The sequence below is a fragment of the Embiotoca jacksoni genome, unplaced genomic scaffold (assembly GCF_022577435.1).
Source record: "Embiotoca jacksoni isolate LCO1_2020_lvr unplaced genomic scaffold, fEmbJac1.0.p SCAF_2, whole genome shotgun sequence".
NCBI classification, from domain to species: Eukaryota; Metazoa; Chordata; class Actinopteri; family Embiotocidae; genus Embiotoca; species Embiotoca jacksoni.
This window is the reverse complement of record NW_027185340.1, coordinates 15,292,887-15,319,497: the sequence shown is the minus strand read 5'-3', so window position 1 is coordinate 15,319,497 and position 26,611 is coordinate 15,292,887. Positions and strand designations below refer to the sequence as shown.

The following is a 26,611-nucleotide window of genomic DNA, read 5'->3' as shown; positions in this document are numbered from 1 at the left end:
TTGGAATATTTGTTATTCCATAGAGTGGAAACTGCAGACAACGATTGATCTCTAGCCAATAATATACTGTATCATTTAAGTAGTTAAATAATGACTTCATCATCATCAGTGTACTGATGGCAGCTGGCTCGTGACAAAATAAACATAAAAGGGTTCTTTTACGAACTCCACTGTTTTCATGTATTTTATTATTCATCACATTAAAGCCCCCTTTCAATATTATGGTCTCTTTATTGTCTTACAAATATTAAGTTATCCACAAAAACAAAATAACTTAGATAATAACCATATTAAAACATAAAAATACATACATACATTACATTTATGACATGACAAAAAAAAAAAAAAATGCATATTGCTGATATCTTCCCAGAGTTTTCCTGGACACAGTTCTGTATGTGCAAACTACTTATCAGAATCAAAATAATCTGTTACACTGGAAAAATAATCCCAGACTTTTTTTTACTTTCTCTGCTTTCAACACAGAAACATATTTGCTTGAAATAAATTACACTGTCTGATAAGGAGCCTTACTCATACAAGTTTTTCTTGAGAGAAAATATGATCTTTTAAATGTACATAGGCAGAAATCCATATCACTGTTCTTAGTTATATACTTTGAAGCTGACATCAGAATATCCCTGTCGTACACATCAAAGAAGTGTGAAGGTGAGTGTAGATATAGTACAAGAAGCTTACAGTGTTGCACACAGTACATCGCATCACAATACAGGAAACACTTTGATTGATGACAGTTTGGGATGTTTATAGTGAGAGGAACTCGAGCTGGTTCGTGTGCACTCAGTTTCCTGAGGCACTTTCAAATTATTGATGTTTTTTGTGCAGAATCATTCATTTTTATTTACAGTGCCATTCAGATCATGTTGACGATGAAAACTATACTTGTTAAGTGAAGGTTTACTGTGCACTCTGACGGTCCTCTTACATTACATACCACACACAAAACAGACCACACATGGTACATTTGGGATAGTGTAATTCGGGACTATGCATCTGGCCTGTGTTTTAGGGAGGTCTGAAAACAGCGGTACAAGCTCAATGGTTTTCAGACTGTGATTTTTCAACAGTCGTGGTAGTTGTTTTTACACTGAAGCTGGTTTGTGTTAATTTTATCCCAACATGTTGCATTAGAGGAAAGGAAATGTTTAAAATTACGAGGGTCTGATATGAGGAATCCCAGGAATCAACACCAACAATTAGAGTTGTTACAGTTAATAACAGGCGTTTGATTGACTTTAAATTAAGCCCCTTAGCATTGCTTGAATATTTCTTCAGGGGCCATCACTTCTTATATAAGTTTGGCCTGTTAATGCAATCATACAATTTCAATAGTCCAGTCTGTTGTGGGGCTTTTTTTACTAAAATGTGAAAATGTATTGCTTGCCAGATACCATCATTGCTGGCAGAGTTTAACGTTATGCATACAACAGTAATATTGACAACAGAATGTCAATTGAGTCAAACAGTCACCTGATGTATTCCACGTCCAACATGATAGTTGCTACTGTATAAATAAATACTTAAACATCTGAACTGCCCTTAAAAAAGGCACAAAAATCCTGAAGTGCTCCAGATATGTTTTGCTTTGCCAAATCTTGTGCTGTCAACAAGTGAAAAGGTCTGTATTTGTTGCTGTTTGTAGTAGATAGGAGACATGGTTGATTCTGTATGACATGGCTGGATTTATGCGACACTATAAGTCATAGTATTGGTGGTTGAAGGACTAATTTTCTGTTTGAAAAATATATAGTTTTGTTTTTTTTTAAATTTCATGCAGATCTTATATTGCTGTTGCTATGACGTAACTTTATTTTCTTTCTGCTTGCAACCCACGGCTTACTTTCAACTTCCTCCTTGCTCGCTTGAATGTCATGCAGCTGTATGTCAGTCAACAGATATATATCTGATATAAATATGTTCCTTGGCCCCAAGAGGAAGGCAGTACACATCCAAGCTCTCTGAGTTGTGGCAGCTTACGCTGCATGTGCACACTCTTTACCAACATACACGTATCTTTCTGTTGGCTCAACTGCTTCACACTCTGTCCTTGCTCGTCTTTTCTGCAAAAAAACTGCAGTCCACTGCAAAAAAGAACGGGGCACGTATATTACAGTCATATTGCCTTTTCAAAGTAAAAGTCTGGATTGAAAAAAAACTCTCTTTTTCTTAGTTTTCTTAGTTTTAGTCTTTTGGTGTGTGTTTCTTCATTTACAGACACTGACCCACTCTGTTATCCTGCACTCTTCGCAGACCACATAGCAGCACCAGTGAAACTTGCAGTTGCAACGTTCGCTCCGTGTCTGCTGCAGGATGTTGTGGCCCCTCCCGCAGCACAGACTCTCACAGTTGTCCATGCCAGGACTGGTCTTGTTGCAGATCCGGCCCTGCGTGCCCGCCGAGTCTGAGCCCAGGTCCCGCTCGCAAAAATCCGGCGACTTTTCAAAATAGACTAGTTCGTTGATGCTGGGCCGCCGCCGATGTGTGTGGTGGTGGTGGTTGTGATGGTTGTGGTGGTTGTGATGGTTGTGGTGGTTGTGATGGTTGTGGTGGGAGTGGTCCAGCTGTCCAGTGTTCCGGTTGTGAGCCTTGATAAGCGTGGCGATGTGGAAGCGCTCTTTGAGGATTGAGCCCACCACCCGGAACTCTGGAGTGACCTGCCAGCAGGTCTTCAGCTGGCAGCTCCCGGACGTCCCGTGGCACTTGCATTTCCTTCTCATGTGGTCGAGCACCACCTGGGAAAAACACAGGCCAGACAGACAAAAGGAGTGAGTGGGATGGAGTAAGGAAGTGAGCAGAGGCGAGCGAGTGAGAGGAGGAGGCGGAAATAAAGAAAATGAGAAGGATTAATGACTTTCTTTATTACTGGTTGCATATGAAGTTTAATTTATGTAGATACAGGGTGTTGTAGACTGCCTGTCATATATTTATTGTTTTTCATTTGCTCTTGTAACCCAGGCACTGTTCCACTTTATACTGAATGACACACACAGCCTTAAAGAAACACTGGTTCCACATTGAAAATCCAGGTGGTCTAACTCTGAGTGTGTTGTTAAACATGCTGATATCAAATAACACCGTTGGATGCAGGCATTACCCAAACAGACAGTCGTGTCATTATTCATCTTTTGGCATCAAGTAATGACTCCAAGTATGACCCACATTTAGTGGCACATTAGGCATCAGAGCATTGCAGTATTTTCACATTTCCACTGTAATGGTTTAATGCTGGCCAATGGAACCACATGGATAACAACAGCCAGAGGTGCTGAGCTGAGCTGGCTGTAGACCTAAATGTGGCCACACAATTTAATTCATTTATGAAGTCTAAAAGAATGCTTTTTGATGTCTGCACCTGCATGCATAAACAAGTGCTAACACGAAACATCCCAGTAGAGAAGGACCAACTCTGCATGGACCTCCTTATCCCTTTTCATTGGTACAGAATATAAAAAAAACACATAAAAACATCCCACATGGCATGAGCTCTGTCCATCTCTGTTAGCATGTGCGTGTGTATGTATGTGTGTGTTTATCAGTCATCACCCGTCCTAAACTTTAAGATCCAATTACCAAGAGGAACACCAGGCCACCCAGACTACTGACAGATGGTATTGCTGCCGCCCCTATCAACACACAGACACACACACACACACACACACACACACACACACAACCACACCGACTGGACACTTGCGCAATTAAGGACATACTACACATGTGATAGCAATACGGGTAATTATTATCACACGCGCAAAATATGAGCGTCACACGCGCAAAATATGAGCGTCACCCGCATAGTCGTTCACTTCACACAGAATGAGACAAAAACGGCAGACATACAGGCATGACCATGGACACAAGCAAAGGAGTTGTTGTGTGTATGTATACTTGTGTGTACATTGTGATATGTACCTATGCATAGATAAAAGATGTGTGTGCAGAATTTATCCTGTAGACTCTTCTTGTGTGATACAGTGGTGCATTTCCCCTGTTTAGACATTACTGAGTCAAACGGTCTCCATTATTAATTACAGTCTTGTCCATTAAAAAGGAAAAACTACGAACAGAAGCATAGAAGGAGAAAAAAAAACAGAGCCCAGCGAGAGTCCTTTCTTGCATCTATTGAGTGTTGCAGTCCTGTTACCCACAATCTCAGAAACAAGGTCATTTGGGATCGTTGCCAATGATCAGATGATTCAGTTTTTCTGCCTCCTTGTTCTGTTCAACCTTTTTGAGAGGGAACAAGTTGTTGAATGTAGCAAAGTGCATGTTATGCGTATGACACACCATTTCATGCTGTGCGGGTTTCCCAGTTGAGCAAACAATGCAGAGTAAAGGAGCGACGCTTGACTCATCTGTTCAGAATGAACAAGTGGAGCGTGCAGCCAAAGAAAACCCTCCTGTTCACCACACAGCCAAAGTTATAAATGAGCATGTGTACTTTAGAAAGGAGCTATAGAATTAAATAATTAAAAGAGGGCATTGTCACAAAAACTATGAAGCAGGGAAGATGATGCATCCAGCTAAAGTTGCAAAGTTTGATAGGGGGAATACTGTGTTCTGCAACTGTGCAAAATGTGTTCAAGGAGTTACATTTAGAATATGTGAACATTGTTTTTTTTATTTTTATTTTTTTTTATTATTATTTAGACTAATTATATACAACTTTTGTAAATCTGTTTATCTTCCCATCACTCATCAAACCTTCCAGTAATGTGGATCAGTCGAGAAAATGAAAAGTTAGCAACGCTGGTGTTGTAGCTTAAACATATTTAGATGGTGTATTATAATAATTATGCGAAAGAATGCAAAATATTTGCAGTTTCAGGATTACAGAAAGTGACTTAGAAGTGTGCTTTTTGGATAAACATAGTTCTACTGTTATTCCGAGTGTTGAAAAGAAAGTTTAAAGGGGCTGTGATCAGTGGCGAGGAGGTACTAGAGGCAGTACGGCTTTATAGTAAACAACACTATAATAGCTCAAACAGCACTTGCACTGAGTTCAGATTGCAGCTTCTGGTTCAGTTTTTACATCGGGACAGAGGCAACCCCAGAATCACAAACGTGCTGGCCTTAAACATACAGCAAAGTCTGTAATCATGAAACGCTCCAGCCCACTTAAACCTTAAAGAGACAAACTGACCTTAAGAGTCATAATTGCATCCACATTGCTACTGTTTGATGGTGGATTCACAGCACCAGAGGGGTTTCAAAGTAACAGTAGAAACAGCAAAAACAGCTAAAAAGTGTTATTTCTACTTACAAATGTACAATGCAGGGGAAGAAAAAGAAAGACAAAATGTTTTTGGAGATTATGACCCACAGCAGCGTGTTTAGAAAGTTTTTACGTAGATGTGTGTCAGAGTAGAGCAGTTCACTGAACGTATTCCTGATGCAGACACAGCATATGGTGATGTTCTCATGTCTTCAAAATTATTGCTTGTCAAGTGTGCAGCATTTCTGGCTTCCATATCAAATGCTTTAATGTCAATCCTCCAAGAAACACTGGGCTCTCACTCTGTTTTGGCAGAGTGGCCAAATCCTGTTACTACAACTTCCATACACATTACATGATGCACACTGTGTCAAAGAGCATTTTCCGATTCCATACACAATCATTAGAAGAGCAGCAGCTGTAAAATGGTAAAAAAAAAATGAAATTTGAGCATCAAAAATAAATATTAACATTTGTTAAAGCTGTTGGCGTCAGAAAGACACTCACAGCACCTTGACCCTGGGAGGGTCAAAGGTGAGGGTATGGGATGGAGCAGAAGTGACCAGGTCTGTGGAGGCAGGGGGTTGGTAAGTGGCTGGTTGGATGGGACATACACCGGATTTTCATCCAGGAGTCTGGTGTTCCAGTCCCATGAGAAAGCAAAAGCTAACGTACACTCCTTTTAAGTAATGTAATGTCTTTAATTTATGTGCGCATCGTTACTTACATAAAATGACTTATGTGAACCCAAATGTGATCGTTTACTTTCCATGTCTTTGAGACGGCAGCGGCTGCGAGAAAATGGCAGGAAGAAGTGTTATGGAAACGTGGCAGAGGATTTGACACACTTGTGCATCTTTCGAAGTAATGAATTGGTCTTTAAACGTATTAATTCAGTTCTGAATGTATCAACAAACTGATTGCAATCGACCCATTGCTGACTAACGATTGTCATACATTAGCAAGATTTTAACTCATTGTTTACAAATGACTAAAGTAAATCAGAAACAGCGACTTAGGAGTGCCAGACCGATCAGTTGCACCCTTTGTTTCTAATGGAATATGTGTCACTACAAAAGTACAGTGCCTCATATAAATTAGATTTATTCTGTCAGACAAAGCCAATTAGCTTTACAACTTATTCCTACTGAGCTGAAGCCCAAACCTTTAAAGAATGGTGAGATTTACAACAGTTGTTTAGATTTATGGGGGAATTGCTCTCAATTTAAAATGCAGCACATCTGCCAATGCTGCATCAAAGCATTAACATCTGAGTTCTTTTTTCAGGGTGTATTTATTAATTAAACGCACGAGGCATGCTGCACACCCTTTCCTCTGACTGTGAGCTCCTAAAACCTCAACAAAAGAAAATAACTGCTTTATGTGTGTTGGGGGAAATGTCAAATATTCTTTTGGCATGAAGATGAAAGGCAAACAGATACAAATCAGACCCTCAGCAGGTAATAAGAAATGAGGAAGCTGTCTGCTCTTGCTATATTAGAAGTGGTCTGTCAGTATGACATGTGAAGTACTGATTCATCTGACAAAAGAGCATTAGTTAAGAACATTTTGTTCAAATGAAAAACAGGGTAAAAATCCCTTTGCATGTTAAAATGAGTTTTGATTGTCAAAAGACATGTTCTGACAGAAGCTCAGATACATGGCATTGCCTTTTCTAATGCTTTTTTAACCTTTATTTATTCAAAGTAGTCTCACTTAGAGTATCTTTTTTAGGATTGAATGATTGATTTATTCTATTTTTAGAAGATGACAGTCTGCAAAGAGGTATTTTTTTGAGTTGGTGACTGATCTAAAATTATGAACTTGCAGTCTGTCTTTAAAAAAATTAAACTGTATTTTTCCAGATCCAGACCACTTTAAGAATCCGACTGGTTGATTGATGATCAAATGAAAGGTTGTGATTTTCTGGTTTCTTCCCGTTCCTTCTTGATCTGTACCTGCGGCTATGACTGTGTGTAACAAAGACGAGAAAGAGAGACAACACAGATAAATGTTATGTGTCTGTCTTTTTGTCTGTGTTTACAATCTATTTCCTTACTGTGAAAACAGGAAGAAATCTGATGCAATGATTTATTGTTGGGGGGGTACAGTAAATTCAGTGGTGAGGGGAGGTGTGAGGACAAGGGGATGACAGAAGGAAGAGATTATTTTTGGATTATCTCTTTGTTGTCCCAACACCACTTGATACACAAAGCCCGTTTGTGTGTGTGTGTGTGTGTGTGTGTGTGTGTGCGTGTGCGTGTGCTATCATAAATCACCTGTCCATCTAACTGATACTCTATCTATGCTCAGCCACCACTGCCATTTTTAGCCGTGTAGATTAGATTGCAGTCAGCAGTCCTATCTAAACTGTCATCACTGATTGTCTTGGCAATGCAAGATGTAAAAATATTGTCGATCTTACTTTCAGTTACTATGGCGTATGTTAATGTATCCAGAGACTCAGCGTGGGTCTAGAACCGCGGTTTGGGAAGAGTGAAGTAGGTCACTGTGTTAACCAGGGGAAATGGCTGATTGTTTTCAGAGAAAACAAGTGTCCATAATATGAGACCCATTGCACGCTCGAGTCCTTGCAATGCAGTCTTGGAACTGATAAAATTGGTAAATGAATCTGCATTGAATATTATCATTTGGAAGGATGGAAACCTGTTAATTTATGCTTTCTCATGACTAACACTTTGGCCCACACTGCACATACACTACAGAGATGTAACTGCTTCAAAGTCAATGGTGGACCATAGTGAGAAACAAACATCTGGCAAGTTTTAATTGGCTTAGAGAGTAGACAGAGACATCCATAAAACACAACCCCCAGACAGAGATCAAATACAACATGTTGGTGGCAGACTACAGGACTGGAAGCTACAGAATACAGTAGGCCAGGGGAAAGTATAAGCAGACTACTGTGATATCTGAAGGAGTGGATGAAATAAACTACAAACTTTGTCCTGTTTTTTATTTTTTTGTACAGATCTGACAATTAATAGCTGATTAAGCCACTTTTTAGTCATTTAACGCAATATTTCATTTTTATTTTGTGTTAGAATAAATTTAAGTGTCCAATATGACATATTTTTTGTGAGTGTTTTTAATAATTACATTTTTTTTTCTTTTTCTAGAACAGTTAATGTGGCAGTGTTTCAATTCCTGCATGCACACGCTTGTTGCAGCCCTGTCAACACATACTGTGATCCCGGACTGCAGTGTGCCAAAGGTGAAATGTTACCACACTCTTTTTAGACTCAATTTGGTCATCCTCATCAAATACAAAGATTTGACTGAGTCAGGACTGATTCATTGGTTATGAGGCAGTTGATGATGACCTGTAGTACAGGAACAACCCTGTGGTATGGCACAGACTAAAACTTAGAAATATCTGATGGCAATGAAAATTTGTTTTACCATGCCTTTCCTTCTTTAGCGAAAATGCATTGCATTGTGTTTTTTATTGTCAAATATGTGATCCCAACGCTACTCTTCAAAACGATGGATGCAAGCAAGAAGATTTTCATTTTTTTTTTCAATAATAAACAACTTCTGCAATATGCAACATTTGCCATATGCAAAGAATACTGCAAGTTCACCATGGGGAAGTACAGAAGTTGGGCGACTTAATTGCTTGTCATAACCAGCTACATTGCACAACAAAAATTTATGACTTAGTCCCTGTTTTTTTGGGCGCCTTTAATTTAGTCATTGGCCAATCCCTGTGTCATCGTCACTAACCGCATTTGGGAAAATCCTAATCTAAGGTCTATCTGTCCCACAGTCGACCCTTCTCGCAGATAAACGGCAGACTAGTCTGCAGGCTGCCTTGAGTTTGTCAGTTCAAAGAAAATCTACTACAGGACTCTTTAAAGCTGAGCAGAAAGCCAAGGCGATATCAAAGCACACAAACAAATCCCACAGCAACACATTAAACCCAGACATCACTTCAAACAAATCAAACGCCTCACTTCAAAAGAACAGTTGAGCGTACGCAGACAAATACACATGCACACGTGCAAGCACAATGACATGTAATTACTGAGCATACAGTATACAGTAAGAGCTATACTACATTTGAGTGTGTGTGCGTCTGTGTCCATGTGCACAGTATGTACTCACTGTTAATTGCACACAATGTCCACAGCTCTCGTTTAGAGAGTCTAATAAAATGTTATTACCAACATAAGCACTTCCACCTGCTGAGCTTTTACTAAGAAACATTTGCCTCTGTGTATACTTACGGGCGAGTGTGCGGGCGCGCATGTACGTAAAAAAAGAAAGAGTTGTAAGGCTGGAGTGGGCACGAGTTTATGTGTGTGTACATATGCACATGCATGTGTGTGTGCATGCACTGGCGCATGTTCAGTGCATGTTAGGTCAGATCAAATGCTCTGCCTCTGCACTGTCAGGACTCAGGAATGCTATGCACACCACTGATGATATGAGAAGGGCCTCTGAGGTGCACAGGACTAACCCAGCACTAATGTTTCTATTTTTTGATCAAACACATTTTGCTTTTTGTGTGGGTTCTGAGTCAATGAATTAACGTGAATAGCGTCATAGGAGCAGTTTATCATGGTTGAATGGTTAAATTAACCATAAAAAGGATCTGTTGCTGGTTTGGATGACTCTAGAAGGGGTGCTGCTCAAATGTATTATGACTTGAATACATTTTGGTGTGTTTTCAGTTAAGTAATGATGGGTCTTGACATACACAAAGTAAATTGTGTACATTTCGTCCAGTTTTTTTAGTTTGTCCAAGTATGATTCGAAGGTGACTGAATCTAATCCACAGACTGTATAAAAAAAGATGGATGTAGTGTCCTGGTCTGAAAAGTGAGAATAATGTGGAAGTTCCCCTGCAATACCACTGAGGGCCAGTAGGGGCTGGCTCCCCCCAAAAAACCGGACTCCATAAACTACCATTCAAAAAGCGTCAACTTCTCTCATGAAATACAAAGTCAACAATTTTTTTTCCACCAGTCATTATGGTGTAATTTTCTAAAGCCTCACAGCAAACAGGTCCCTGGCTCAAATCTGGGCCTGGGCCTTTCTGTGTGGAGTTTGCATGTTCTCCCTGTGCCTCCATGGGTTCCCTCCGGGTACTCCGGCTTCCTCCCATCATCCAAAAACATGCGTCTCAGGTTAATTGGTGGTTCTACAAATTGCCCTTAGGTGTGAATGAGAGCGTGAAGTTTCCATCTGTCTCTACGTGTTGGCCCTGTGATAGACTGGCGATCTGTCCAGGGTGTACCCTGCCTTCACCCAATGTGAGCTGGGATAGGCTCCAGCCCCCCCCCGTGATCCTGTTCAGGATAAAGCGGGTATAGTTAATGGATGGATGGGTTTACGTTGCCGGCCATAGTGTCCTAAAGTTTTTGGTCAGATCAAGTTATATTCACCTCTCTTTCCTTTGCAGATCATTCAAATATGGTCACTTCTGGCTCCAGAATAAAACAAGATAGTGACAGCCAAAATGTCTGACTCATGTCACAGCGGGTTGCCACTTGATCTAATCACAAACTCTTTCTGGTGCCATTCTTTCACTCCTCCGATGGTGCAGGTGAAGTTGTTGTGGGTAGAGGTCTACAGTCTTCTAATATGTTGTATTCCACCATATTCACTAATGCATTTCCCATTTTTTAGCATTCCTAATTGGACCTGAAGGATCCCTTTTGTAACCATACCCAGCCTTCATATTTCAGCGTACCCTAAAAATGCGTTGTATTACAGATGATGAAGACACTCTAACTGCAGGTTAATCGTGACTTTAAACCCAAAACTGCACTGTACCGTTGGACACAACGTTTCTGCAGCCTACACACTGCTGCACCTGCACCCCAACTCAGGTACTGTTAAAGATTGCCAAGAGTGAAATATACCAAAGACACAAGTGTCATCATGATAATAACCATTGATGATGATTTGGAGAGAATCAGTCTCAGATGTGTACCCACAAGAAGTTGAAATGTATAGTTTCCTTCCTGCAAAGGTGCACACCATCTCTTCTTATTCCCCTGAAGTCAGGCCTTGATGGTAAATTGTAATTACCAGCAGTTGCTTGCCAGTAACACAGCAGACTATTGCATCGCCAGCACTGTCACCACCTGCCTAATGAACAGACAGGATTCAACAGAACCTCGACATGGCTCTAAGCTGTGCAACATGAACACAAGGAAGTGTGCCAAGCATTTGTTTCGAGGTTTGAACTTTTAAACAGTAGACAAAAACGCTCAGGTGAAAATAAATGCTTCCAATCATTTTACTGCTCAGTGACGTGTTTCCATTTTATACGCAGCCACTTTAAACATGTAAGAATCTTTAAAAACAGTTTTTACCACTGAACAATAGTGTTTTTCTTCAGTCCAAATTAACACCACTATCTACAAAAATAATCAAAACAGAGCTTGAAATCTCACAAAAAAATCTCTTTGACTTTTGATAATTATTTTTTGCATTTTCATAATAACACCTTACCAATATTTTAAATTGCTAAAAATAAAGAAGCAGCAGGCCCAACTTGTGCTTTGCATATGCATTATTCATATAATGACATCATTTGTAGATACACTTCTTGTTCCCGCCATGGTGTACAGTATTATTTCTGTAGCAAAGCCCTGCTGGAGAGAAGTTGGAGGAGGCAGAGCAGGAGAAGGGGAAGACGGGAGGGAGGGAAGGAAGGGCGAATCTCTTTCTACTTTCCGCCCCGGTGTTTGAAGTCTAACATCTTTTGCAGGGTTTTAAACATCTGTTTCCAAACTGCCAGCAGACACTAATTAGGGCTAAAAACAAGACGGGACGTCGTGAGAACCCTGGGGTGGGCATGAGGCGACATGCACACCCCGCTAGAAACCACCGCATTCCTCTGCTTAAACACTACTTCTCTGAAGGGGTGGGGGTGGAGGGGGGGTTGGGGGGGGGGGGGAAACTGGGGTGGCGGGGGTGGGGGTCGGGGGTGGATGGAGGGAGGTAGTGGTGGGTTGGTGGGAGGAAGGACACACGGGAAAGGTAGGCATTATTTTGAGGCCCCATCTGTCAGTGGTTTCTGTTTGATAGGGGCCGTGTGCGCACATGTGTGTCTGTGTGTCGCAAGGTCTAAATGGGGTTTTGTTGCGCCTTTCTGTAACACTTGAAGTCATCAGATGCGTGGTATTTTACAGTAACAGCTTTGCGATGACTCATTGGAGTGCTGCCTTTCTCTCCTTTTCTCGATCCTTCACCCCTTGCTCCCCACTTCACACACAAACACACACATGCAGACACACACACACACACACACACACACACACACACACACACACACACACACACACACACACACACACACTTTTTATTTTTGCTTTCTGTCTTCGTTTGCTTTTCCTTTTCAGCCAGGCGTTAACTATTAGGCCACAATAATACATAAGTTCTTTGATTGAAAACACAACTTTTGCTGTGTTTACACCTCGCGTTCACACTACTCTGGTGTTTTGGAATACCTGAAATGGAGATTTAAAAAAAAAAAAAAAATGCTGCTGACTCCATTTTACTCTGAAAACTTCGGGCTTACATTTTTGTCTGGATGGGCAAAAACAGCGAAACAGACGCCCATGTTCAGTTCCTGATTGGGTCTTATCAGTCACGCCATGTCTTTCCTGATTCATCACTCCCCTATCACGTGACCTTTTTCTTGAAAAAAAACAAACAACATCAGGGTTGACTACCAGTGGTTAAATCAACACGGATAAGTACAGGTGTTGCGGACCTTGTTGTCTATGTGTCTAAATCATGCAAATATCTAGGACTCGTACGGCCTTCATGTGCAGGACGCAGGCTAGTAATCAAGCAATTTGCAAAATTGACTGTGTTCAGCAGCGTCATCAGTCCTACATGGAGCATCGCTGTTGCACCCTATTTGTTGACCCATCAGATTCTGTGACCTGGCCTGATATTCTTACCCTCCCCATCTCACTCCTCATGCCAAAACCCAACCAACACTGCTGGTCACACAATCTAATAGGTCACCAAATACCTGGTTTTCACCTGTTTTGAGTGGCATGCCCAGTGTAGAAGAATGATCATGTGAAATCCTTTTTTAGGAGTGTTAGTATAAATGATGATTTCTGAAATGGTAGTAAAACACATGATTGGGCAGATATATTTTTAGATTACACACTGTTTCAAAATAAGAATGTACTCATGTGAAGGTTGTCTTAAACAGTAAAGCAGTGAGCTGCAACAAGTCAGTATGACCCTTTTTTAAAATTCCTTATCGATGGTACGAAGCTAACTCTATACCCATTCTACTCATTTTAAGCTAATTTTCAATGAAAGATATTTAGCCCATTTTTTAATTTCAGCCACATAATAAAAATTATCCTTATTCTATCTACAAATTTAGAAATAAAGACATCTTTCACACAAGTCAGTAGCAAAAGACTCAAGCTTTAAACCATACCAAGGTCATCTGGGTTATCGGGCTTGAATCGAAAATTAGTGTTGATCACTATGTGTCATTCAGCCCCAGCTAGTCATCACCACAATATTGTATGAGGTGTATTCTGTATGAAATGTACTACTTGATCAATTTTAGTTAAAATTTGTCTTGATTGATGGATGCCTCTGTTTGCTTGGCTAGACATTTGCAGCCTGGCACGCTGAAAACGAAATTTATTGCGAGGAACCTGAGAGCCAATACTTAGACTTTCTAAATATCCTTCTGGAAAGATCAAACTGTAAATTAAAATGAAGTTGAGGAGTGCCAGTTATAGTTTGTTTTTCTTTGAGCTACTGTTGCTCTTCTCAAAGTTTCCGTTTGGCACTTCACCTGCCAAAAGCAACTGGCCTGGGTAGATTAACTTATTTGTAACCTAATACAATTTTATCATTTCATTTCACTTCATAAATATGACTGATATTTCATTTGTACCTGTGAAAGTTGGCCTCCTCTAACACAGCAGTGTCCCATGTTGTCATGTCATATTTACACGTAAAGTTGTTTTTCATATCTTGTCCTGCACATGAACTCTTGACAAATGAATGGCACATCTCATTACCTTTATATATTTAAATCACAAACACTAACCAACGATGCTGCCAAAGAGACTCATGGACCAAATAAGGAGCAAAATATTGACTATGACTCTGCTCTCCACTACTTCACAGTGATTCTTGTCAGTTTTTAAAAACATGAGCAGCAATGTCTTCCATTGCCAGGCTTTTGTCAACTGCTGTCTGTGGTAATTATTTAATACGATACTGGATCACGTTCACAGTGTCATTGAGGTTGCGGCTACTGTATAATACAACTGACACTTAAATATCTGGCTAATGAGATAATTGGTGCCTGTGTCATTATGTCCCTGTAAAAGGATATTTAAGGTCAGTCGGTGACAGTGATATACAACCATCTCCAGGTGCCAATATAAAAGTAAGGTTGCATGTACTGTAACAGCACAGTGAAACTGTGATTGATTATGTCAGCAGACTGCTTCAGTCATTACTCATTACAAACCATTATTTTGAATTTTTACATTATTATGAATCTAAACCACAAGGATTCACATGAAGGTTTCAGTGTTTATGTAAACTGCATTTCAATAGGATACACTGCTGCAAAAAGACAGACTGATAAGCAAAGACAGAACAGGATCAAACCTGAGGCGTTTTGGCTGTGAGACACCGTCAAAGTCAATTTGCTACTGGGACATTTTTAACTATGGGGAAGCCCGTGGCCTCAAGAGGTAGATAGATTAAAAACAACATGCACATGGGCATACTGTGGCTATGTATGTTATTGAGTTTCATAACCATACTTACTACAACTCAAAAGGGGAAGACTCAAAAGACAAATTATTCTCTCTGCTTAGCTCAATAATTCATTACTAATCATGTCATGTCAGCCTCCACCCGTGTTTACTCCCATGTCCCACGTCTATGATTTTTTTCTACGAACTGCAGCTACTACAGGGAGGCCAGCTGTTGCTGAGTCCCGCTGACGCGCTCCACATTTGTGTTTTGTCTGCATAATCAAGGAAACCAGAAGTAAACTGATGAAAAGATACTAGCCCAAATTACTCAGGAGGAAACAGGGAACAATGAGCAATTTATGGTCCCTTCTTTGCTCCACCACAGTGCTGGACATTGCCATGGCTTATCACTGCCATTTACATTTTCTCTTGAATTGTCCAAAGCAAAAACCTTTAGGGCTAATCTTCTCAACATGTTATAAATTACATCAACTTTCTAAAATACAAGAGCTTATATCTATATCTATATATATATATATATATATATATATATATATATATATATATATATATATATATTGTACCCAGGGATAGATACAAGAGATAGTCCATAACGCTATACAATGACATCCATAGCAATCTGGTTATTATGTAATTACTACTGCAACAGAACAAATAAAATAAAACGTCAGTAAACCTATGTGAAAGACTCTGAGAGTCAACTTCAGAGGTCCTGACACCCTGATCGATTGATGTGATTGGTTGATATGACTAGTAGCACCTTTTTAACAAAACCTTCAATCTAAATTGACAATTTGCCTTCTCTGAGACTGATTAGTAAATGTGTTAAATATTCTGAAAGAGTTGGAGAAATTACTGAAGTTTTCCTGAATAAACAACAAAACAAGCAAACAATCCAGCCACTTACAACAGCGCAAATGATAACACACTGACACAAAATGTACATTGTGTCCACTGACTGAGCCTCTACATGTGAATATTTTGCTTATTTACTGGCCTCCTTACTCAAGTAATCTGAAAATAATTCAAAAGTAACATTAAAACCATTTCATTCTCACAACATGCAGTAATTCAGAGAGTGATTTAGATGGAAACTGGTTCCAGACATACTCTACATGTTGAGAGGTAATCTCTACATCTGTGGATTAAGACATAAATAAATAATTAATTGTATCCACCCACGTATTTTTTTCCATCTGTTTTTCAGAATTTATCCGAACAAATTTCACAAATGTAAAAAAAAAAATATAAGTATAACTGAATAATAATAATAAAAAAAACCTCAACGACTGGTAAAGCCAGTTATAATCTCATAAAATAAAATAAAATAAAATAAAATAAAATAAAATAAAATAAAATAAAATAAAATAAAATAAAATAAAATACACTGACAGTGTCACCCAGTGTAGCAGCCTCACACTCCACTGCATTGCTAAGGTTTTTTTTTTCAAACAATTCTTATTAGGTAAAAACAACTGTTGACCTTCAAAGTACTGCAGAAAATGTTTTGAACTTCTTCAGTCTCTGTTTGTACCCAGTCACGTAGTTGTGATAAGATACGATTCCCATTTGAAACAAATCATATCAGAAATTCCTGCAGTAAATAGTATTACAATAAATTTCTAACTGACTTAAATTATTTAAAAAAAGAAAGAAATTTATTGTTATTATTTTTATACAGACTTAAGCTGTAGAGTGAGCATGTTTATGCAAAAACACACACACACACACACACACACACACACACACACACACACACACACACACACACACACACACACACACACACACACACACAGTCTCTGGAAGTCAGCAAGCAGAAAAAGTCCCGTGTCGACCTGTTAAATCAGTTTGTGCTGCTCACTGTAACATTATCTCTGACCCCGTGGCACTCGACCCACCCACTGCCCACCTGTTTAATTGTGTAATAAATTATATAGAACATAACATAATAGTGATGGTAATAGGAGAAGGAGATAATGCACAATGATTAGTTTTACAAAATATTTATAAGTGCCAGGTGTAGTCCTAACTGTTGTGTGGCAAACTGAACCAAATTACAAATCAGCTTTCAACGCGGTATGACAAATACGGCAGCAGTGATGCACATTTAGGAAAACACACATCCTCTCACTTTGCACTCACCTGTCGGCCAACTCTATTATTATGAAGCCTCATACGAGCATGGATGTCTTTATAGGTCTCACGGGCATCCAGGAAGTCCCGCGAGAACTTCTCTCCGAATTCCACATCGGGGCTGCAGCCGCCCCACTCCCAGGAGTCCTGGGGCCCTGGCAGGTCAGCCGGAAAGTGCTCCATGACACCGTGTACCATACCCTTCCCTCGGTGGATGGCTTCCAGCTGCAAGCGGTGCAGCTTGATGCGAAAGGCCTCCTCGTCCCCGCGCCGCTTCTCGTCACAGCCACATGCTTTGAGTTTGCCCATTGAGCAGGCGTTGGCCACCGCGTGCACCACGCCTGCTGCTGCGATGGCGTATGCAAAGGCACTCTCTCTAAAACCTGTGGGTACAGGGAGAATATAGTGATGTTGTTGTTTGGGCTAATGTGGCAGTAAAACAGTGTAAAAAAAAGTGTCACAATCAGGAAACAGGGTTTGGGAAAGAAAAGACTGCGACATATACAGTTTATAACATGTCGTTTTAAAGGTTAGTCTAAGACATGTTTTCAGTTATAATGGCATTGGGAATTTATGCTCTTTAAACTGACACAGTATTTTACTGCCTAAATGACATAAGCATCACACTCAAACCCAGACAGAAGTTGACATGAGGACCATGTCAGTGTTTGGCTATGTGGCATGGAGTTCTTAAGAAGCTGCTGTAGAGGCATTATAACTGCTATACTGCGAAATGGAGTTGATGTAGAATTTTCAATAACCTGCAGGCACAACATACCATTGTATGTGTGTCATGAACCTGTCAAGTGAAATAAGAAGATTATCTGCTAAATGGAGGACGGAAAATGAATTTGCAAGATAGTGATCCATTTTTACATATCTATGATTAAGAAACCGTTTGCAGGTGTTCATTTTCTATTTTTGAAGTGGGAATCCACAATGAAGTCACCCACTGGTTTATGAACTACCATTTTGATGCCTGAAGTCTGGTGTTTTAGTTTTATTTTTTAAACAATGTTTGGATGAGCTGGGGAGAATTGAGGGGTGGATCTGACTCAATCTGACTGAGAACCAGAGGACAATATGCCTGCCCACCTATGAGGTCTAATATAAAATTAATTATGGAATTATTTTGAAATGGACCACAAGAACACTGATCAAAATGAGTGAATTTAGCAAATGAGACCATAAAAAATGGATTGACTTTGCATTTCTTGAAAGAAGTTGAGTTTTTTTAAATGGTCTTTTGGAGCCAGTCCCTAGTTGTCCGTAGTGGTATTGCACTTAAAGGCACTTTCACATTGGCTTTAATTAACTTTTTAGACCTGGAGACTATGTCCATTTTTATATACAGTATGTTTTTGACCAATATAACACAATAAATAGCAACAAAGATTTGTCATTCCCCTCATTAAAGTTGTAAGAGTGCTGGATACAACTTTAAGATGTAAAATTCTCCTTGGCCTAAAACTCTGGCTTTTAAAGACGGGCTTTAACTTTCTCAGATAGCAACCTGTGTCACGATGCTTTGTAAGTTTGCACGTCATGGCTATTTAAATTTTGTACTTTCTGCAAAATACACGATGTACAAAATAGTTTATTCACACTTTTATATGCACTCAGACCAAGACTCATAAAACGGGAGGATGCATCTGGGACAATAGCAATTAAGTGTTCCAAACACTTGCGTTCTCTCTCTATGGACGAAGCTGAACGTGAACAGACCCTCACCACTCCCAACAGAGGACTCACAGGGGACTCACACACTGTGAATAAACAGGGCTGTGTCTCCTTCTGTCTGTCCTACTGCTCATAAAGATACACAGCTGCGTACCTCTGTACACTGTAGTCTGCCTAGATGTACTATCTGCTGCAAGTTAGTAGAATAGTCGTCGGATAGTTCCTGAATTCGTTCGGTAGCACTGCATTAAACATCATGAGTCCGGAACCACATTGGATGTTTTCCTGGCTCTGTATCCTTGTCTCTCTGTCAGTCTCTCTCCATCTTACATGGATCTTTAATCTAGACTGTAACCATTAACTACGCCTGGCACATTTAGTCATTGACTTACTTTTCTGGCTGACTGGCGGCTGTATTTATATCCTTTTATTGTTTTTTTCTTTTGTCATTTCAGACGTACATACTGATGGAAACCTACCGCCAAATGTACACTTGTTTAACTTAGAGGGGCTAATTATGCCATACCGCTGCTTTTGCCTTGTAATCACTTCGGATTGACTCAGATGGACTCAGATGGATGCATGCAGAGGACGTAGTTAAATGACTGCGTGCATGTAATCTCTCCATGCAATGTGTGACTTATTCTGCCTTTACACTTAAACACATACCTTGCTCCTTGACAGCAAGTCTAACTTGCATGCAGCACATGTAATGAGTGTAACCTTACCATGACTGATCTGTAATTCGTGAAACTGATGTTATAGTAGACTTCTGTTACACACACATAAAAACACACACACACTGGAAATATAAACACACTCCATACATGTTGACATATTTCTGTGACAAAAAAAAAAGATCCATGTCCAATTGTGGAATCCGTGAATATTGAAGGATGAAGTGCGACAGAATCACTGGCAGTGCTACCCTCTGTTTGTTGTTAGAGCTCAACTTACTGCCTGTGAAGGTGCCCTCAGGTTCCATAAAAGCAGCCCCACTGGCAGTCACTCACTGCGTTACAAAACAGTGGAGATTATAATGGAACTTGTAAAGAAAACATGAAAAGAAACCACTTAGGGGTTTATAGAACAGTGCTTGAAGGGGGAAATGATTCAGGCTGCTTGTTAGAGTCAAATAAAAAGCTATTAACTGGATCTGCCCCTTTTAGCACTGTTTGATGTTACTTCCTCATTTATATATATATAAAAAAAAAACCTGGAGATATGGCGTAATGTTTGACACATTTGCCGTCATTCTGCACTTCTTTGCCTTCGCATACTTAACACTGAGTGCTTAAAAAAGCCAGTGGCAGCCATAAGTAAAAAAAAAAAAAAAAAAATCCATCTACCTTGCAAGAGACATTCTGTAGTTCTGGCATACTTATATACAGTACAAAGTTTATTGTCAGGGAATTGTCACATTCAGAATGATGACCGCAGTGCTCTGATTTAGCTTTGTCTAAATCTAGCTCAGTTACTTGCGGGCAAGGCAGAACTAGTTGAACTAACTTTTCACAATTGTCACATTTAAAATCAATTAAATGTGCTCTTACTATGTCTCAAGTCGTGTTCACTGGCATTTTTATATGGTATCAGTTTTAACGTCTTCTAACTGAGAATGGGGCAGTGAGCTGACCAGATGCTGGATGATTTTCAGACAGCAAGGAGGCTAAGTCATCATCTCTACAAGCTGCCGACTGGAGGCTGTGAAAACAAGCTATAAACACCACATTGACATGTTATCACATTCACCTGCTTCCAATGTTGTCAGTCCACTGAATAAATGGGCGTTATCAGTTGTCATCAGGACCATAGATACGTCTAGCATGGCCCTCCTCTACCTCCTGGTCGGCTCAGTGGGCCATTATCAACGACATATATGATGGAATATTGGCGACAGGCACGTTAGGCCTTCATCATCATGGTAACAATATTAAACACGTGGTTAAAGTTGGGACGCTGTTGCAGGTTTTTCAGATTCAGGCAGCAAAACTATGCAGCAAAACCACATGTTTAGGTTTATGCTTTGAGTTAAGATAAATATGTTACTTACATAACTTAGGTTCTGTGAGTTAAATACATTAAGTAAGCTAACTTGCACAGTTCTGTGTTTGATCCATCCCATTGCCCCTGACCTCCTTCAGACTTTGTCACTCTTTATAATACATCACCAGACTTCCTCCTTTGTCTAGTTATACCAAAAGAAATGCGCGCATACAAACTATGAAAATGCACTGACTATATATATCAAATTTGACTCGCAAACTCGCAACCTGCACCCCTCCTCCACCCGCCCACCTTGACCCACACCATGTGGGAGAGGAGAGAGGGATGGCACTTAGGCACATCCTCATACATAGAAAGGCTGTTTTAGCTCTTGCCCCGCTCTGAGCTGGGCTCCACGACGCAGGCCCCCGGAAGACTGGAAGCAAATCAATCTAACAAATAATTCACCAGCTGTGGCACGCCCGGCTGAACTGATGGCAGAGGAAGTGGCAAAATGAATTAAAGATTCAAAGGAAACTGTCACTTTGTGTTACAGAAACCGACTAAACAGGTTTATGCTTTTGCCGCAGAGAGTTGGGAAAGTGCTGAGAGCAAATTCACAAGCACTTGCACTGGCAAGGGAAGTAAAAGCATTAGGAGCAGCTCAGCGAGGGAGGACACAGACACAGTGACAGAGAAGGAGAGGGAGAAATGAAAGACAGACACAGAAAGAGGGGGACCGATTCTTCTATTTTTGTCTTGGCTGGCATCATCTTTAGCCTAGTTTTAATGCAAGCTAAACAGGGAATGAACATCGGCCCATAAAAGTTATCAGAGACCATCAGCACAGAGATCCCAGAGCCTGAGAGGATCCGAGCAGGATCTGATGCAGTAAAATTAGACATCAAAGCAAACATTAAATTGTAAAACACCTGCAGCCTACACAAAAACTTGTTAGGAGATCAGATATAGGAATTAAATAGCAGAAAACTTCCAACACCAGATCTGAATATATTTCATAAGAAGGATTTTTTTTTGCTGCACAAGCTTTTAAAAACCATAAATAAATTGGATACAATTTATGATTTGTAAAGCAAAAATACCACTTTGGTATACATACACCTTGTGTGAGACTAATTTTTTTTCTATGAGCATTCACACCGTAAATGTGGGTTAATCTCAACAATTCTATCTAATCCTCGTCAGTAAACATGTCCTGTTGAAAGTGCTGCCCGTTTGCAGTAGCTGCATGCTATAATGGCTGCAGCATGTTAACTTGTATCCAGTTTTTTAGCTTCTGTAGAGAGGATCGTATCAACATGTAACAGATGAATCATCCGATTTAAAGAGGTTGTTTATGTCAGTGGTTTGGAGTTTCTGCACCCGAGGCAAACCAGGGATGCCAGACAACCAGCAACTGCCTCTACTAATAATGACAAACAGCCTTTCAATGAGTCAGTAAGGAGTGAAAGTAAGACCACTGGTGTGAAAGCATATACTGGAATTAAGTGGGTGTTTCTTCTCATATAAGTTCAATGGCATGATGGGATATAGTCCCCAACGAGGGTCACAAAAAGTAAAGTTTCGTGATTTTATTGCACAAAGATTAAAAATGAAAAGAAATTATGGAAACGTCCTTTCACATTTTATAAATTATTATTATTTATTTGTTTATTTATTCTTTCTTTAATGAGAGGGAACAACAACAATTCAGTGCCACTGTCTTAAAGCAACAATCTTCAGGCTTTCATACTTACCAAAGCTAAATTAAGGGTATACATTTATAATCTCAGCCATTGCACAACAAAGCCAGTTTCAAGTCTAATTTCTCCAAATTTTCTACAGCTTCAAAGATGCTGGATACAACATTTGGATTGAGGGCTCATAATAATTCTGTTTTGAGCACTCTCGTATCCCTCATTTCCTGCGAAATCAAAGGCAACTAAACTCAACACTCAAACTACCAACCGCATTTTGTGATGTGCTAGCTATCCAGGTGCTCAGGCTGCTAAGAAATGTATGCCTTTTTTTCCAGTCAATAACCTGGGATGAGACCATCTGAAGGCTTCCCAACTCTAAAGATCCTCTTTCATCCTTTTGTGGCTGACTTCCAAAGCTCCAAACACTACAAAGCATCAGGGAAAACCGATCTGCATGAGGTTTAGTAATTTGGAGGTGACTAACTGCTTTTGAAGCTACCTGCTCTTTTGTACGGGTTATTGAGAAGCGACAGTGCGGTGATTAGAAAGTAGATACCTAGCTGCTAGTGACTAGAGATGACTTGACCGTTTGGAGGACGCCTTGTAAGATAACATTGATGAATTGCAACTATGGGGAAAATGATCTCTTTCTTGTGTGAAGAATTATATTATATTAACTCTTGTTTAGGGACCTTTTGTATCTCTGTGGCAGGTAATCTTTCTAAGCCTATCCTTTCAAGGAACTTCATTGAAGTGTGTTTGAGGCGGAAAACCACAGTCTGTTTGAAGACCACACTTTTGCCTTGTTGCCTGTGGTGAAGTTTTACCTCTGTAGCCTACTAAACCATCTCTTTAGCCCTTTAAAAGCCTTGTAAGTATTCAGTGATGTGTGTCTTATAATTTTGAAAATTTATCATTTTGCTTCCCCCAATTCAAATTCCTCCTGGAAGAGATGCAAAATGTCGATAAAGAAAGGCAGAAACTGAAAAGCAGAGTGACCATAAAACTGACCTCTTTTAAAGACTATGCTGTCGTAGGGTATTTTGTTGCGGGTCTCCAGGCTGGAGCAGTTCCAGCGGTGACCTCTGAATTGGTGCTGGCACTCATGGATGGCAATCTGGATTCCCTGGATTGCTGAGGCTGTCACATCTGGGTTACGCATGCACACCTCCAGCTGGCGTCTGGTCAAACCTGGCAGTGTCAGACACACCGTGTTGGCATTCAGGATAGGGTCGATGTTGGGGAGCTTCAGGCCCAAGATTTCATTGGAGTCTACCCTGCATGGAGCACATGGTCGGGTTATTGACAAGACAAACGCACAACTCAAATCTTTTGTCTCTGCTGTATTCACTTTTGTTGGTCAAAACAGCCTAATTAGGACTAGTAGGGTTTCTGTTCAAGTGTCTTGGGTGTCACCTCATGCTGAGTTCCCACAGTACCAAAAAGATGCCCTGATTGATGGTCCCCCATATAATTGATTCCTTTAAAACCTCAAAAATACAAATACTGTGGGTTAACGTTTGTAAAACCATCTCCAGATGCTGGCGGTTAGAGGGGCAAGCACTCTCTCAGATCTGTTGTTTTAGTTTTTCAGATTAATACAGTTTATGATCGTACAAAGTTGTTACCAAAACAAAATAGTTTGGTGACAAAATAGACAATGCTTACGGACATTGAGTGAATAGAGAAGACTGCTGGATCATATTGGGTTTCCACAAATAAAATGTTGGTTTAGACATGCACTTAAAACACACATGTTTGCATTTCTTGTTAATTTAAGTCTAATTTTGTTCCCTGACCATCATCTGTTGGCATGATTGCCCATTGTCGACATAGATTTTGGATACACTCACGCTGAGAAAAAAAAGTACTTACCTGCCTCATAAAATCATGAGGAAATACTTTAACCCATGATATCTTATTGGCTCTAAGGTGTGTCTCTGCCCTCAACTTTTTGAAGCTTCTGTTGCAGATCAATCATGTGAACAATAGTAATTCAGCTGACAGCGCGGTCTGAGCTCTTTTCTACTTCACAGGGAAACCGTAACAGCAGTAACAAGGAAAACACATGCTGCGCTGATGATAGCTTGAGAGCTGAAAGGTGCCCGACTTGTCTTTTCATTATCATTACAAGTAAAACACCAGTTGTGTGTTTCAGTGTTTGTATGACTGAAACACACACAACCGTGCATGCAGTCAGGAGCATGCATAGTTCTGAGCAAGCGCGCATGCACACACACACACACACACACACACACACACACACACACACACACACACACACACACACACACACACACATACACATACTCTAGCACATCTCGACATGCACACACAAATACCCAGGTGCAGTGAAGCATGTGCAGTTACACACACACACACACACACATACACACATAGTACTTTGTATATTACTTGCTTTTATAGTTTCGTCAACACGTGTAATTTAAGTTGTCTCTTCTAGACGACTTTGTTGTATTTTTTAATCAAAGAAAAACTTTCACAAACCAGGTTTTTTGCTTTTTCTGAAAAGCAGCCAGTAGCATTGGATTTAAAACAAATAGATAATGTCATGGCATTAAATGTTGTTTGTTTGTGTGGTGGTGCTATACTTTCAGGGTGGCATTGCACTGTGTGAATCATAATTTCAGTTAGGCTTCTGTTGCTACCTGTTGGGTTTCCTGCTCTGAGATCTAGTGCAACAACGGACTCTATGAAAGGCAACTTTTTATCAATTGCCAGTATTATTTGTGAATAAGGGGGCTGAATGAGAAACAGATCATTTGTGACAGATGATAATATTGCAATAGAAAAAAAATAGTTTTATCTCTCGCCTGTTTTTTCATTATGTAAATTAATTATTTTTACAGCTGCCTGAAAACTATGGGTTATTTAACATGTACTTGCATGAATGAAAGATTACTTTATTGTTGTAGTTCATAATTTAATTTTATTCTCAAAATCCTATTAATAACTACTGCAATTGAGGATATGATAAAAAAAAAAATTTATGAAGCAAGTCGTGAAGAGACAAACATGCTCTTTAAGTGGATTAAATCAGCACAGAGATGGACTTTATTCTAGTTTAAATTCAGACATCACTTATAAATTTAACTCACCTTTTGAGACAGATAATCACCAAGACGCACGTCACTCTGAGGAGAGAGTGTTCCATTTCTCTGCCTTGCAATAAAAAAAAAAAAGAGTAAAAAAATAAATAAATAAAAAAGTAGTAAAAATGAAGAGAGGAAACTTTGATTCAAACAATTCCAATATTCCGCCTCAAACTTCAGCGATGAAAAAAACAAAAGAGGAGGGGTCAGGTCCGGCTGAAACTTCGCGCTGGACTTGACAGCTCCGACTGTCCCGAATCCAGATGTGCCAGCCAGCGGCGGGATACTCATTCAAGAAAAAGTTTCATCAACCTCCCAACTTACTGGACGAAGGAGGCTGCTACAAAGTTTGAGGAAAAGTCTTCCCTCTCAGACACATCCGTACACATGCCGGTATCTCCGCCAACAAGGTGTTTGCGTTGGTGTAACATCCGAGAGAGACGGCTGACCTATAGGCGCTCTAAATGAAGTCTGCTTGAGTATGTTTCGGTGCGCACCGATAGTCCTCTAAACTACTGCACTTAGCGCTTCGCCAGCCCACTTTTTTGCGTCACTCAGGGAGTAGGGGAGCGCCGAGGGAGGTCAAGTGCCTCGTTAAAGCAGGATAGAGATCCTTCTAGATAAGGAAACCAGAAACACTTAGCCTGCGCCCTCTGCGACGGAGAACATTTATATTCATTGGAGGAGGGATGGCGAGGAGGAGGATGGCGATGAAGAGAAGTGTAGTACAGTAGAAAAACTTTCTTTTTGGGCTTGATTTAAGGTTTTTTAAAGTTAAAATGATGATAATGAAAATGATAATAAAGTGGGGGAAAGAAAGGATGAGAATAAGAAAGCTGTAAGTTGTATAGAAAATTGTAGATTCACGTTTATGAGATAATTAGGGTGAAAGAACATTAAGTTATCACTGATATTTAGCCTGTTTTATTCTCAATTTAGAGATTAGTGATTTTTCAGCTTGTGTGGAATTTTACAACAGGGCACATTTGCTTTTTGTATCTT

The 26,611-nt window shown here is 39.9% G+C and overlaps 1 protein-coding gene across 1 annotated transcript; it reads right to left on the bottom strand.

Annotated features, from left to right (window-relative positions):
• Positions 1-200: 200 nt before the first annotated feature.
• Positions 201-25,680, bottom strand: wnt10a (wingless-type MMTV integration site family, member 10a). The gene is made up of 4 exons (XM_069154750.1): positions 25,616-25,680; positions 23,508-23,773; positions 17,140-17,513; positions 201-2,753 (listed from the first exon to the last, which is right to left on the bottom strand). Exons 1-4 carry the CDS (start codon positions 25,669-25,671, stop codon positions 2,226-2,228), a joined length of 1,224 nt encoding a protein of 407 aa, XP_069010851.1. The 5' UTR covers positions 25,672-25,680; the 3' UTR covers positions 201-2,225.
• Between the last annotated feature and the right edge of the window lie 931 nt (positions 25,681-26,611).

What these genes read in the sequence shown, in the direction of transcription:
- wnt10a (XM_069154750.1), bottom strand. Translation starts at nt 25,671, where the DNA reads ATGGAACACTCTCTCCTCAGAGTGACGTGCGTCTTGGTGATTATCTGT. An exon ending in GTGATTATCTGTCTCAAAAG is followed by an intron (nt 23,774 to 25,615) that starts GTGAGTTAAATT and finishes TGCTCCATGCAG; the next exon opens with GGTAGACTCCAATGAAATCT. An exon ending in ATAATAGAGTTGGCCGACAG is followed by an intron (nt 2,754 to 17,139) that starts GTGAGTGCAAAG and finishes TGTTTTTCCCAG; the next exon opens with GTGGTGCTCGACCACATGAG.